Source organism: Tursiops truncatus, chromosome 5 (assembly GCF_011762595.2).
Source record: "Tursiops truncatus isolate mTurTru1 chromosome 5, mTurTru1.mat.Y, whole genome shotgun sequence".
NCBI lineage: Eukaryota > Metazoa > Chordata > Mammalia > Artiodactyla > Delphinidae > Tursiops > Tursiops truncatus.
In genome coordinates, this window is record NC_047038.1 from 80,627,941 (window position 1) to 80,641,130 (window position 13,190).

The 13,190-nt window shown below is 35.4% G+C and overlaps 1 protein-coding gene across 1 annotated transcript in view; it reads left to right on the plus strand.

The window, feature by feature from the left end:
- The window catches only part of ADGRL3 (adhesion G protein-coupled receptor L3), an 874,918-nt gene that overhangs the window by 704,639 nt on the left and 157,089 nt on the right, over positions 1 to 13,190 (plus strand). The window contains exons 10-11 of the mRNA XM_073805306.1: positions 3,247 to 3,432; positions 6,375 to 6,413. Coding sequence (XP_073661407.1) covers positions 3,247 to 3,432; positions 6,375 to 6,413 — 225 coding nt within the window. The remainder of the gene's footprint in view (positions 1 to 3,246; positions 3,433 to 6,374; positions 6,414 to 13,190) is intronic.

Consider the following 13,190-nt stretch of genomic DNA (forward strand, 5'->3'; position numbering starts at 1 on the left):
ATAGGCCTCCTTTTTCATCTTATCATGTCCTACCCCAATGTTATAATAATTAATAATTGAAGGCTATGTTTGTACAACTACACAGAAAAAGAAAAGAAATTGAATTACAATGTGAAAATACCTATTTTTTTCTGTTTGATAAGTAATTTTGTTTTTTATAATGTTCCCTGATAGCTGTAATGAAAGTCAGTACTTGCATCTTTAGTTTTGAAGATAATGTATGAAAGAAAGCCTATTATCTAGTAGATCTCAGCCTTTTTCCAACAGCGCCCATTTAAGTGAATCAAAAGACTCCAGAGGTCCATGTGCCTTGACATTTTCTCATAGAAAAAATATTATAATGGTATTGGTAATGGTGGTAATAAAGGCATAGAAGAAAACAATACAGTAATAATGATAATAAAACAATTATACAAGTGCATAATGCTTAACAAAGTAAAACAATAGTAGTTCCACAAATAGATTCATTTTTATAAGAATAGCGTAGGTGGGAAACTACAACAAATGCAAGACTCTATGGATGGTGGATGTGGCATCTGTCACCCCATTGATCTCCAGGGTTGATTCGGCTGATCTGGCTGCCTAGGCAGGTGTCCCCTTCCTCCCTCACCGCTCCACGTGCATCCCTTCCAAAGCTGCTCGCTTGGTTGAAGAGGATGACCTTTCCCAATAGAGGAGGACCATTCTTCAGTCAAGGGTATATGAGTAGGTACGCTCCCCTGCTAGAACCTCCAATCAAGCTCTCAAGGTCCATTTGTAGGAGAACATAGGGTAGTCAAGCTTCCAAGACTCTAGACATATCCAAATGAAGTGCTGTATTTGGCAGTCTGCCTTTCTATAAAAAAAAAAAAGACTCTATGAGTGGTGCATTGATTAAAAGAATACCCCTTTGGAAAATTATAGGAATTCCAGCTATCTGGATACTCACGTGCACAGGAGTTGTGCAACATTGCCAAGCAATTGTATCAGGTGTTCAGACCTACTGATGGAATATTGGATTTGAATACTTCATGAGTACTAGCATTTCACCAATTTAATTAACGAATACCGAATTTTATAAATCATTAATTGATTTACTAGATTACCAGTAAGTAGCCCTAAATTATATGCAATGATTAAATGTATGGATTATAATCACATTTACGTCACTTTGTGACCACTTAAAAGTACTTTCATGATCCATCAGTGGGTCTACGTTGACTTTGTTACACACTTATCCTTGAACCTTACAATCTATTCCATTTGGTCTTATAAGTATCTCAGGTTTTCAGGTCCTGACCATAATTTACAAATTCAAAAATTTAGTGCAAGTGTTTTTTTTATTTTAAGCGTTTCTAAAAAGTACCAATTAACTATATAATAATACTTTAACATATTCTTCTTGTAATACATTAATATTCTTCTTGTAAAATTTAAACATTGCAGAAAAGGATTTGTTTTTTGATTTCCATCTTTCAGATTTTGTTCTGTGTTTAAACATATACACATATATATATAAATGTAAAATATTTACATATAATATTTATTTTTCATAGGTAACATGTTTATATGCTACTCGTTGTGTTATTTCACAAATAACATGCCTATATATATTAGCATATAAATAATTTTTATACTTGCATTTATTTTAACTCAATATTACATGTTGAAGATTAACGTTAACAATATTGTTCTCCTTCATACTTTTAAACTGTTGATTAATATTCCATAGTATTTATATACATAAGCAGTTTTCCACAGTCATAGCCCATTTTGTTTTCTATTATAAGGAAGCTAGAATGAACATCTTTGAACATATCTCTTTCGTAACAGTGGGATTATTTTTTTATGGTTGATAGTGATAAGAGAAATCTCTGTCTTATACAGTCTTCACATTTCAGAGTTTAATAGACACTAGTAATTTACTCTACATAGGAAGTATGCAAATATACACATTCAGTAGTAGTTTATAATGGTCATATACATTTTTACAAATCTTTGCCAACACTTTGTTATTAAACTATTTTTATGTTTTTGAATTAGGATTTTTCTATATACTTGAGAATGTGATTGTTAACAATTTAGTTATTCCAATTTATTCATGTTTCTTTAACACTCAATACTGCTACAAACATTTATTAAGCATCCCCGAATAGATAGTGATAACCTATTTGACTAAGAGTTTTTGTTGTGCCCCTTATAGCTTTCTGGATATCCATTAGGAAGATAGCCTTACAAAGAGAGGACCTTTCTGTTCAGGATCCTAAGTTCTGTATTAGACTGTGTTAAAAATAGAAAAAGAGAAGAAAAGAAAATTTTCTAAATAATGACACTATTATATATTTAAGAAGTAATAGAGCAGGCTAAAGTCAGGAAAGATCCATGCCAAACCATTAACAATCTCTGGGAAGTGGGAATATATAGAGGCAAAAGAAGAGACATTCATGATTTTGCATTGCATACCTATATCTGTATTGTGTAAATGTTTTATAATCTTATTTTAGTCTATTAGTTTAAAAATGATAAAGGACATGATAAATTGGGAAATTACACTTACTTTTTTTTTAAGTTCCCCAGGCCTTCCTTATAAGCTAATATATATTCCTGTCTTATTACCCAGAGCTATCAAATTTGCTCAAGTAATCATAGGGTATTAGTCTATCTCTTTTAACATCTTTGGATTGTTGACAATTTGAAAAATTCTTGTAGAATATACTTGAAAAAGCAGCACGTACTTTCAGAAAAGGAAAGTGCTAGAAACTAAGCAATAGTTTGCTACCTAATACATTGGGAACAAAATCTCTTACTTAGTAAGAAGATGAACAGCACTTTGAAAAGCAGGGATTTTATTTGGAATTAAATTTTCACAGAGTTTAGCAGCCAGTGAGTATTCGTTGTGAACTAAGTGCTAAACTAGGCATAATGGAAAATTTGTACTGGCCTCTGTCAGCATCCAATTTAGAAACGCATAGAGAAAAGTCATAGGGCAAACCTTAGACTTAACCACCCAGATGGGTAAACTAAGAACAATTTCTAGAAGTTAAATTCCTCAAGAGGAGCTTCCTAAAGGCATGAATTTCAAGTTAGGTATTGAAGAAAATAATGGATTAGCAGGAAAACTTAAGGAATGTATACCAAGTAAAGATGGGGTTTAATAACTTTCTTGCCTCAATGATTAAAACATATGCAAAAACAATTGTCCAAAGAAACCAATAAAATTACTTATTTAAGATCTCTTTCCTTTTTGTTCTGTTTTCAAAATTGTAGTTGAAATCTGGAGAGACAGCTGCCAACATTGCTAGAGAACTGGCTGAACAGACAAGAAATCATTTGAATGCTGGAGATATCACTTATTCAGTCCGGGCCATGGATCAGCTGGTAGGCCTCCTAGATGTACAGCTCCGGAACTTGACCCCAGGTGGAAAAGATAGTGCTGCACGAAGTTTGAACAAGGTAAGGACCTTTGTTACATGTATCTTTAAAGTTGTAAAATCAGTGAGACTTCCCTGATTAATTTCTTTCTTTCCATAAAATCAGATCATTCTAAAGAGAATTGCTAGCTATATTCAATTCACTTCATTACTGCAGTATAATAATGACCTTATTTGACTTTCAATCTAAGGAACAATAAATGAGATCTCTCTATACGTATTTTGAATTTACAATTCTATTTTCCATAGTACTCTTTTGTATGCTAAATTCGGACAGGGTTACTATAGATAAATGCCATTTCTTTTGGTTTTTTTTTTCCCTTTCAAACCTTTATATTAATATAATTAACAGTAAAACAAATGTCTAATCAACAAGCAGAAATTTAGAAAATAACAATGAAAAAGGATATTAGTAATACATTATAGATTTTTTAAAAATAATTTAACCTAATTAATATTACATTAAAAAACTCATAGGGCAAGTATTTAATTTTTATTTCCTTTTGATTTTTAAATTACTGATTTTGTATCATTACCATTATAACTTAAAAGATTTAAATGTGTTTCAGCAACTTTGAATTGTAACTAATAAAAATAATTTATTTTTTAAATTTTAAGGAATTTTATGTATTTTAATTTATACTTATAAATCTACTATATATTTATATACATTATATACTCATATAAGCATTTTATATATAATCTATACACATATAAGCATTTTATTTACATAAGTATGTAAAATATATTTAATATATTTATAAAGAATATCATTTATTTATGTAACAAAATATCACATGGTGAAAAGATACTAGAATGCTGCCATCAGATAACATGTATTCCCTGAATGGCATTTTTGTAGTAAAGATAATCGGTTATTGAAACTTGATTTTAAGGTCTCAAATATCAGTGATAATCTTATTACTTAAAAAAGCAAGAATTTGGCAGTGACCCTCTAATGTCCTGTATGAAATTCACTAAATGAACATTCCCCTTTAGAATGAAAAAATAACTTTGCAGACTGGTCTTTATTATGTTTATTTCTTTTCTGTCTTATTAGACTAGGAGTCTCACTCATGAGATGGAAGAAACTTTTTAAAATAATAATGGTTCGACATTAAAAAGCTAGATATTTTATCTGTCAGTTTTTCCTGCAATTTCATCCTCAGAAAATAGATTCAGTTTTATCAATTAGATATAAATTATTACTAAAGTTTTTTTCATGCTGAGCAAAAAGGAGTTATTTTTGTCATTCATATTCCTGATAGAATCTCAACCAAGCCGCTGGCAGAATATAATCCACAGCTGCCTATGTAGTCTGGGCATGCTGTGATTTTAATGTGTTGTTACCCAGGCTGACTGGAGGCTATTAATGAATATTGCTGCCAGCTATTGTTATCATAATGTACTGGATATAGTAATCTCTATTAATGTTACGTATCCATACCATTACTTGTTATAGCAATACTTTGTATCTTTATTTAAAAATGGTGTCGATGTCTGACAATATCGGGTAAACCTGGCAATTAATGTCACATTCTAACTAGCTACAGCTAATAAGCTTGCCTAGTCTGAATATCAAATAACTGCATAATGGACAAATTTTCATTTGTGAAGCTTTTTAATGCTCTCTTTTGTTTCTTATTTGGCTCTTTTCAGCTGTTTATATAACGTGGTTTGTTATATGTTAATTTGCATGATGGGGTAAGAAGATGGGAGGGCAGAGGTTATTCACATGCTTCCTGGCTTGCTCTCATTTCCTGTGGTTCCCACTGTTCCCTGAAGCAGTTTTAACCCATCAGATTTGCAAAGTCAACTTGGTACAAATCAATTGTGCTCCACATTGAAATTCTGGAGGCTTTAGAGACCTGCTAAACCAAAATGAGAGTCAGTGATCCAAATGACAGTGCTGACAATTTACTTGCACTCATTCCTCACTTAATTCTTTAGAGGAGTAACTGCTCTATGCTTATTGAAGAATGCATGAATTAAAGTGGGAGAGTATTAGCCACACAAAAGGCATCAGAGTAACTGCTTCTTAAAACTGGGTAATTTTCTCCTTGAACAATCGAGGCTCCTGAAGGAAAATAATAGGGAAAAGGAGGAAAACTACAATCTAATTTATAAAATTTGTAGTCATTTATTTAAACAGAGCAAATATATGTATTAATTATTCATTTTATCACCAGGAAAAAATGTTTGGGACTGAGTATGAGTTGCTGTTAACCTTTGCCCAGAAAAACATCATTCTGTATGCAAACAAAGAAACACACAGAAACAGGCTTCTTATCCCACAGAAGTTTCTAAAATGTATCAAATTTTTCGTCAAAACCATCAAAAGGAATTCTTCAAGAAATAAAAACAAGATAAATCACAATATCGATTGCATTCTTTTAATCAGAAGTTACTTATCTCTTGGTATTTGTCCCTTAGAATCAAATAGTCAAATGAATGGGCATTTCTATTTTCTCAATAAATAGAACTTTTTGTATGTATGAACAAATGGTTTGTGGGACACATAAACCACCTAAAAATCTGTAAACCACAGACAATTTACTATCTTTAAAAAATGGGTTCCAAATTTTTGACATAATTTACTTAACTTCATAGATGTTCATTTGTGGCCCATGAATTAATAACTAACGTCATGTCAAATGAATCATGTCAAACGAATGAAGTATATTGATTCTTACTAATTTCTACTAAATTTAGTCTAAGATTTCTTTCCATCATTAACAGCTTTATACCATCCAGTTATCACTTGGGTTCTGAAAAGCTGTTAGTTACTATTTTTCAAACTGTTGCTGACATTTTGCTGCTGCTTAGCTTTCATTCTCTTCTTGAAAGTAGTGCACAACAAAATAAGGTGTTTGTGTAGATGTGTTCTTTTATTTTTCTTGTTTTCTTCTGTCACTAACTTGTTTTTTCTATTCTGTGTTTAATCTGCTGTCTTAATGGATTCAGCTTCAGAAAAGAGAGCGCTCTTGCAGAGCCTATGTCCAGGTACTTTCTGCGTTTTTATAAATGTGTTAAGTTGTTGAATTGTCTCTGTTGGTGATAGCATGTATGGGCATCCGATAGAAAGATGATAATGTATCCTGTTGAGCTAGAAGAATTTCAGGGAGGGCATGGAGGGTGGGAATGGAAAGTTATATGAAAGCGTATGTGCTAAAAAGAAATTTGACAGTGCCAGTGCTCTGTCATATAAGAGGAGCACAGACTAGCATAGAGGTGCAACTTTGGGTGTGAGAATTTTGATCATCACTGAAAGGTGAGTTGGGTGTAATATATAATAAATCTCTAATTTCTTCAGAGAGGTGGGTATGAAAACATTTCATTCCTATGTTGGTCTAGCTAATATTTGAGTAGCAAGTCATCCAGAAATGACACTCAATCAAATAAGACAACAATTCCAGGATACTTGGAATATCATGCTTCTGTGCCAAATTAATCAAGACAAGCTGTGACGATCTTACTCTTCCACTTATTATAAACACATGAATCTGAATGTAAGTGTAATTTTTCCTCCAGTTAACATGTTGTAATTTGTTTCTAAGCAAGATAAAAAACATTTCTACTGTTTATGAGTTCTTTGTGAAAAAGAAGCCCAGAAGCAAGCTTCATAGTTATTTTTAGAATAAGGGAAAGAAGGGAGGGGAGGGGAGAAGAGGAGAGGAGAGGAGAGGAGAGGAGAGAAGGGAAGGGGAGGGGAGGGGAGAAGAGGGGAGGGGAGGAGAGGAGAGGGGAGGGGAGGGAGGAGGTAGGAACAAAGGCAGACAAGGTCAAATGACAAATTCAAATGACAAAGCTATTTAGTAATGACTTTGATGTGCTATATTCAAGGGAAAACAATCCATGGGTTGAGGCAGTAAGTGCCTCACCATCAGTGATGCACTCTCCCTGAGGGATGTTGGACAAGAGTGAGTTTTATAGAGACAACTCTAAACAGGGCGCGATTGGCAAGGAGGTTGGGGATTTCCTTATAAGGCTAGCAGGTCCTGTTTTCTAGGGTAAGGTGAGCTAGCTAGTCATTTCCCATAAGTACAGATTTAGATTTGTGATGTGGACGAGGCCACTGGGGTGGCCCCCATTTTGTGGGTCCCAAAATACAAAGTAACTTTATCAGAAGGAAGAAAAAATATGAAACTGTGTGACTGTCAACTTTATTCCCTATGTGTATATATCATAGCATTTTTAAGGGGAAGGCCAACTACATTTATGAAGAGAGATACCTTCAAGACCCAAATCACTGGTTCTCAGATTAGTAGTCCAGAAAATACACAGTATCAGTTTATTCACGATAAGGGCATTTTGTGAGACAGTCATTTAAAAGGAAAAAAATAATAATTTGAACTTTGAACAGAGATTAGGAAGAAAAGGTTTTAATCTGCATTTAACTTTATAAATTAATGAATCTTTGTATTTAAGAAGCTATTCAGGTTTATTTTTCTAAGGTTTTGGGAAAGAAATTGCTTGGGGGGGGGGTTATGTATATATATTGCTTAGTGTGTGCCATAGACAGAGAAATGAAGTACTCTTCAGCATTGAAAGCTGATGATCTTTTTTTTTTTTTTTTTTTTTTTGCGGTACGTGGGCCTCTCACTGTTGTGGCCTTTCCCGTTGCGGAGCACAGGCTCCGGACGTGCAGGCTCAGCGGCCATGGCTCAGGGGACCAGCCACTCCGCGGCATGTGGGATCTTCCCGGACCGGGGCACGAACCCGTGTTCCCTGCATCGGCAGGCGGACTCTCAACCACTGCGCCACCAGGGACGCCCCTGAGGATCATTTTTGAGCAATATTAAGATTGTTTTTTATTGTAATCTATGCTATCCCTTTAATGGGGCCTTGGAGATAATTAGCCTTTCAGTATTTAAATCTATGAAATGCATGGTCATTCAAACATGAATCTCTGATGGAAAATTAATAGCACAGTTTATTCAGTAGCTGATTTCCTGGTGTTGTAATTGACTGGCTATGAATAAATGTTTCAGCTATTGACTAAACATCTGATAAGACCAAATACAAACAGAATATTGGTGAAGCAGAAATGCTGTGCTCACTATAACACAGCATTATTTCTATTCCTTTTATTGTAGGTCATTATTCTATGAAATTCTAGAGTGAATAATACCTTAAACTTTAGTCTATTTGAATTTTAAAGGCTTATGTTCCCTATTATTTCTATGTTCAGAGCACATTCTGAGCTACCTATGAAATAGGTATGAAATACATTTGAAATGTTTTATGCATTAAATTTGAAATAAGGTAATTATTTATCACAAGATTCTTAAAAAAAAAAAAATTTCCTTTCTATGGGCACAAGCAGTGCTTCTCCTAGGTTTGATTTTGACCATCTAAACACATTTAGCTTTTAATTTTTAAGAAATACAGTGTCTATTTTATGAATTATCTAGATCTACTTTTTATTTCTTGCTTCCCACTTTTTATTCCACAAAAAAAAAAAAAGTGAAATCTGGACTGTCAGCCGTCAGCTATAACTCATCTATAGGTGAACAATTAAAAGATAGTTGCTCTGATTTTTTAAATAATATGTGAATCTCCTAAAACCCATTATTCTTTTGTCTCAAGGATTTTAACAAAAACAAAAAATTGGGTCAAATATATTTTATTTTTCTTTATTTAGTTGTAATTTTAGATTACATTAAAATCCTTGTTGACTATCAAAAGATAGATATTGACATGTCATAGTAAGAATAGCGTTACCGTATTGCGGGCATAATACATACCTTCATTTAGGAGAGGGTTTTAAGTTTTATGCCAGAGATAACAAATAAGGTTTGTGTTATATATGCATATTAAGTAGCTACCATGATGTAATATTACCAGGAGGGACCTTAGAGATGAAGATGAGTGAGTTGAGATCTGGAGAGATGAAATGACTGGACCAAGGTCACACAACTAGCACCAATGGCACTAATGCTGCTGTCCTGATGTGCATCCAGTGCTTCTTCAACACCATGATTAAGAATAGGGCTTCCCTGGTGGCGCAGTGGTTGAGAGTCCGCCTGCCGATGCAGGGGACACGGGTTCGTGCCCCAGTCCAGGAAGATCCCACATGCCGCACAGAGCGGCTAGGCCCGTGAGCCATGGCTGCTGGGCCTGCGCGTCCGGAGCCTGTGCTCCTCAACGGGAGAGGCCACAATGGTGAGAGGCCCGCGTACCGCAAGAAAGAAAAAGGAATAACAGTGATTTATTGTGAAGAATAAATATGTTCATTAGGCACTGTGGCCATAATTGTGCAAAGCATTCTGCATAAATTCTTACTTAATATTCAAAACAACCCTATGATATAAGTTATTGCTATTCTTAACTTAGAGAAAATGTGTCACAGGAAGCATTAAATGGCTTTCACAAAATTACACAGTAATAATTGAGGGGCTCCTGAATTCAAAGTTAGGTCTTCCTGATTCAGAAACTCATGCTCTCATTCGCCAAAATAATGTGATTGCGAAACTGACATTATTTGGTGTTAGAAGTCAAGATATATTATTTGGTTTATATTTATTGATTTATGGTACTGTATTTCAGGAATGGTATAAAGTATAACAATTTTTTCTAAATTTCTCCTTTTTTTGAGATTGAGCTCAAATGGCTGTGTGGTGATTATTTTGTACTCCTATAGCCAGGTCAAATACAAACATAATTTACTTTGAGGTCATTTGGTTTTCAGAGGAGACTGTGATTTAAAAATTATCATATTGAGAGAAGAAAAAAGCAAGTAGAAAATATTCTAACTCTATGTTAAAGGAGGAACAGTCAAACTGTTTTCCAAAGTGACCACACCATTTTACATTTCCACCAGCAATACGTGAGGGTTCCAGTTTTTCCACATCTACAGCAGCACTGTTATTTTCTCTTTTTGATTATAACCATCCGAGTACATGTGAATTGCATAAGTTCTTAACTCTAGTGGTGGAATGGGGGCAGGGGAAGTTTTAGGAGGGTAATCCATGAATGAATAAAAAAATTATATGGCTCCAAAGAGAGGTCTGTGTTTTCATGAGAATCTGAGAGTAGAATGTGACCTCAAATAGCTTAAGAACAACTGCCTTCATGTTCTATAAATGTAACCAGAACTTATATTTTTTTCTCATTTTTCAATCCCAAGTTCCCATCTTTTAAATAGTAATGTTTGTTAACATTGTTCTTCTCTTTAGCAGGAACTATTAAAAATTACTAGCGTTCATTTTTTACTGCTTTAAAAGCAGGACATTTTCCTAGTTAAGAAATATGTTTTGATATTTATCAGCAGTTTCTTTTGTCCTCCAAATCTCAGAGGTGGCATGGACTCCCTAGAGTTTGCAGTCGATCTTGCTTAATGGGAAATATAAGTACATACAGTATTTGATGTGAATCTCTTGAGTCATTCTTTGGAACCTACTATTATTTGCATAGTTGGGCTGAGAACTGATCAGAAAAAAATTGGTAAATAGATGCAAATTTTTTTAAAAGACACATATATATGCATACCTGGTTTCCTCCCTCTTCCCATCCTTCCTCATCCTTCCTTAAATTTTTCTTTCCTTTTTTTTCAAAGGCAGATAGTCTATGTGTTCTTTAAATCTTACCAAGTATTTGTAATAAGGTCTCTTTTTATTTCAGTTTGGAATTAGTAGTTTGCTTTTTTTGTTTATTTTATTTATTTATTTTGTTTGTTTCACCTTCATTATCCACTAGAAATCTGTATCCTAGGTACCATCAGTGTGAAAGCAATCTCTATATTCAAAACTATGTAAAAAACATCACATAGTAGTGAACGACAAAAACATTCAAGAATTACTAGTTCAGCACATGTGCCCAGTAATTTTATCAGTACTGGGAATATAACAGTGCCCATAACAGGCCAAAATCCCTGCTCTCTCTCCTAGGGTGAAACGTCCAGTAGCAGAATATAAACAGTATGCTAAGTATGTGAAATATATGGTATGTGAGATGATGATAAATGTTACGGAGAAAAATAGAGCAAGAAACGCATCACTGAGGTGACATTTCAGAAAAACTCTGAAGGAGTGAACTGTGAAGATATGCAGGAAAAAGCATTCCAGCAGAGAAAACAAAGTTTCTGAGGTGGAAATATGCCCGTGTTGTCCAGGAAGCGAATGCAACTGGAGGAGAGTGAAAGAGAAGAGGGTAACAGGACATTAATCTGTGGGGCAGATCTGATAGACCATCGTAAGGACTTCAACTTTTACTCATAGACACACAGGAAAGCACTGCAGGTTTATGAGCAGAAGGATGACATGATGTGAGGTGTTTTAAAAGTGGAGTATAGGGCTTCCCTGGTGGCGCAGTGGGTGAGAGTCCGCCTGCCGATGCAGGGGACACGGGTTCGTGCCCCGGTCCGGGAAGATCCCACATGCCGCGGAGTGGCTAGGCCCGTGAGCCATGGCCGCTGAGCCTGAGCGTCCGGAGCCTGCGCTCCACAACGTGAGAGGCCACAATAGTGAGAGGCCCGCATAGCGCAAAAAAAAAAAAAAAACAAAACAAAAAACTGGAGAATAGATTATAGCAGGAAAAGTAAGGGCTGAAACAGGGTGACCATTTGGGCAATAACAACATTCACTTGGAACAGGATATGAGTGTGGGATGCTGAGATAATTCTTCAGCTTTGGGAATTTTTTTAAGTGGAACAAACAGGATTCGCTAAGGGGTTGTATGTGAAGTGTCAGAGATAGAGAGGAGTTGGGATGACACAAAGTGTTTTGACTGAGTAACTGGAAGGATGCAGTCACCATTTATTGAGATAGTCAATCTGTGACCAATTTGGGAGGAGCACGAAAAGAACTTCACTCAGGGGCATGTTAAGTTGGAGATTCTTATTAGGTATGCAATATTGATGGTAAATATACAGTTAGATATACGAGCTTGAAATTTACCTGAGAGGTCAAGCTAGGCATAATCATTTAGTAATGTTTCACTTAGAGTGTCATTTTCAGCCAATGTACTAGATGAATTCATCAAGGAAATGAGTGTAGAAAGAGAGAGAATCTAGAGCTGAGCCCCAGGACACTGTCCCCAGGTCAGGGAGAGGAAGAGGAACCAGCCGTAGAGACTAATGACCAGCCTTAAAGAAGGAGTAGGACCTGGAGAGTATGGCATCGGGGAGTCAACTCAAGTTCTTGTTTCATGGAGAAGGAAATGATGTCAAGTGCTGCTGAATCTGCTCAGAAACGCTGATACAGGGGTTTCCTTGGTGGCGCAGTGGTTGAGAGTCCGCCTGCCGATCCAGGGGACGTGGGTTCGTGCTCCAGTCCGGGAGGATCCCATATGCTGCGGAGCGGCTGGGCCCGTGCGCCATGGCCGCTGAGCCTGTGCGTCCGGAGCCTGTGCTCCGCAAAGGGAAAGGCCTGCGTACCGCAAAAAAAAAAAAAAAAAAAAAAAAAAAGAAGAAAGAAAATGCTGTTACAGCTTTTCAGTGATAAAAGTAACGTCAACTTTTGATGAATTTTAAAATTCCAAAGCCCAGATATCTATATTATTATATGTACTGCATAAACATTTTTACCTATTGCTTTCATTTTTTTGTCTGTAATGCAGACTTTCTGTGAACCAAAGTTGCTACTTGCACCTTTGACAAAGTGCAGATTGAATTATGCCAGTTTTACTTGTGTGCCTTTGGTGCATGAGACAAGAAAGATTCTAACCTCCATTTATACTGCTAGGAAGAAATTAATGAGTATTTTCAAGTTTCTTGTTTGGTCACTTAATTGGCTGTGTGACAAAGAGCTCCATGGTGCATGTCAAACGACTTTCTGAGTC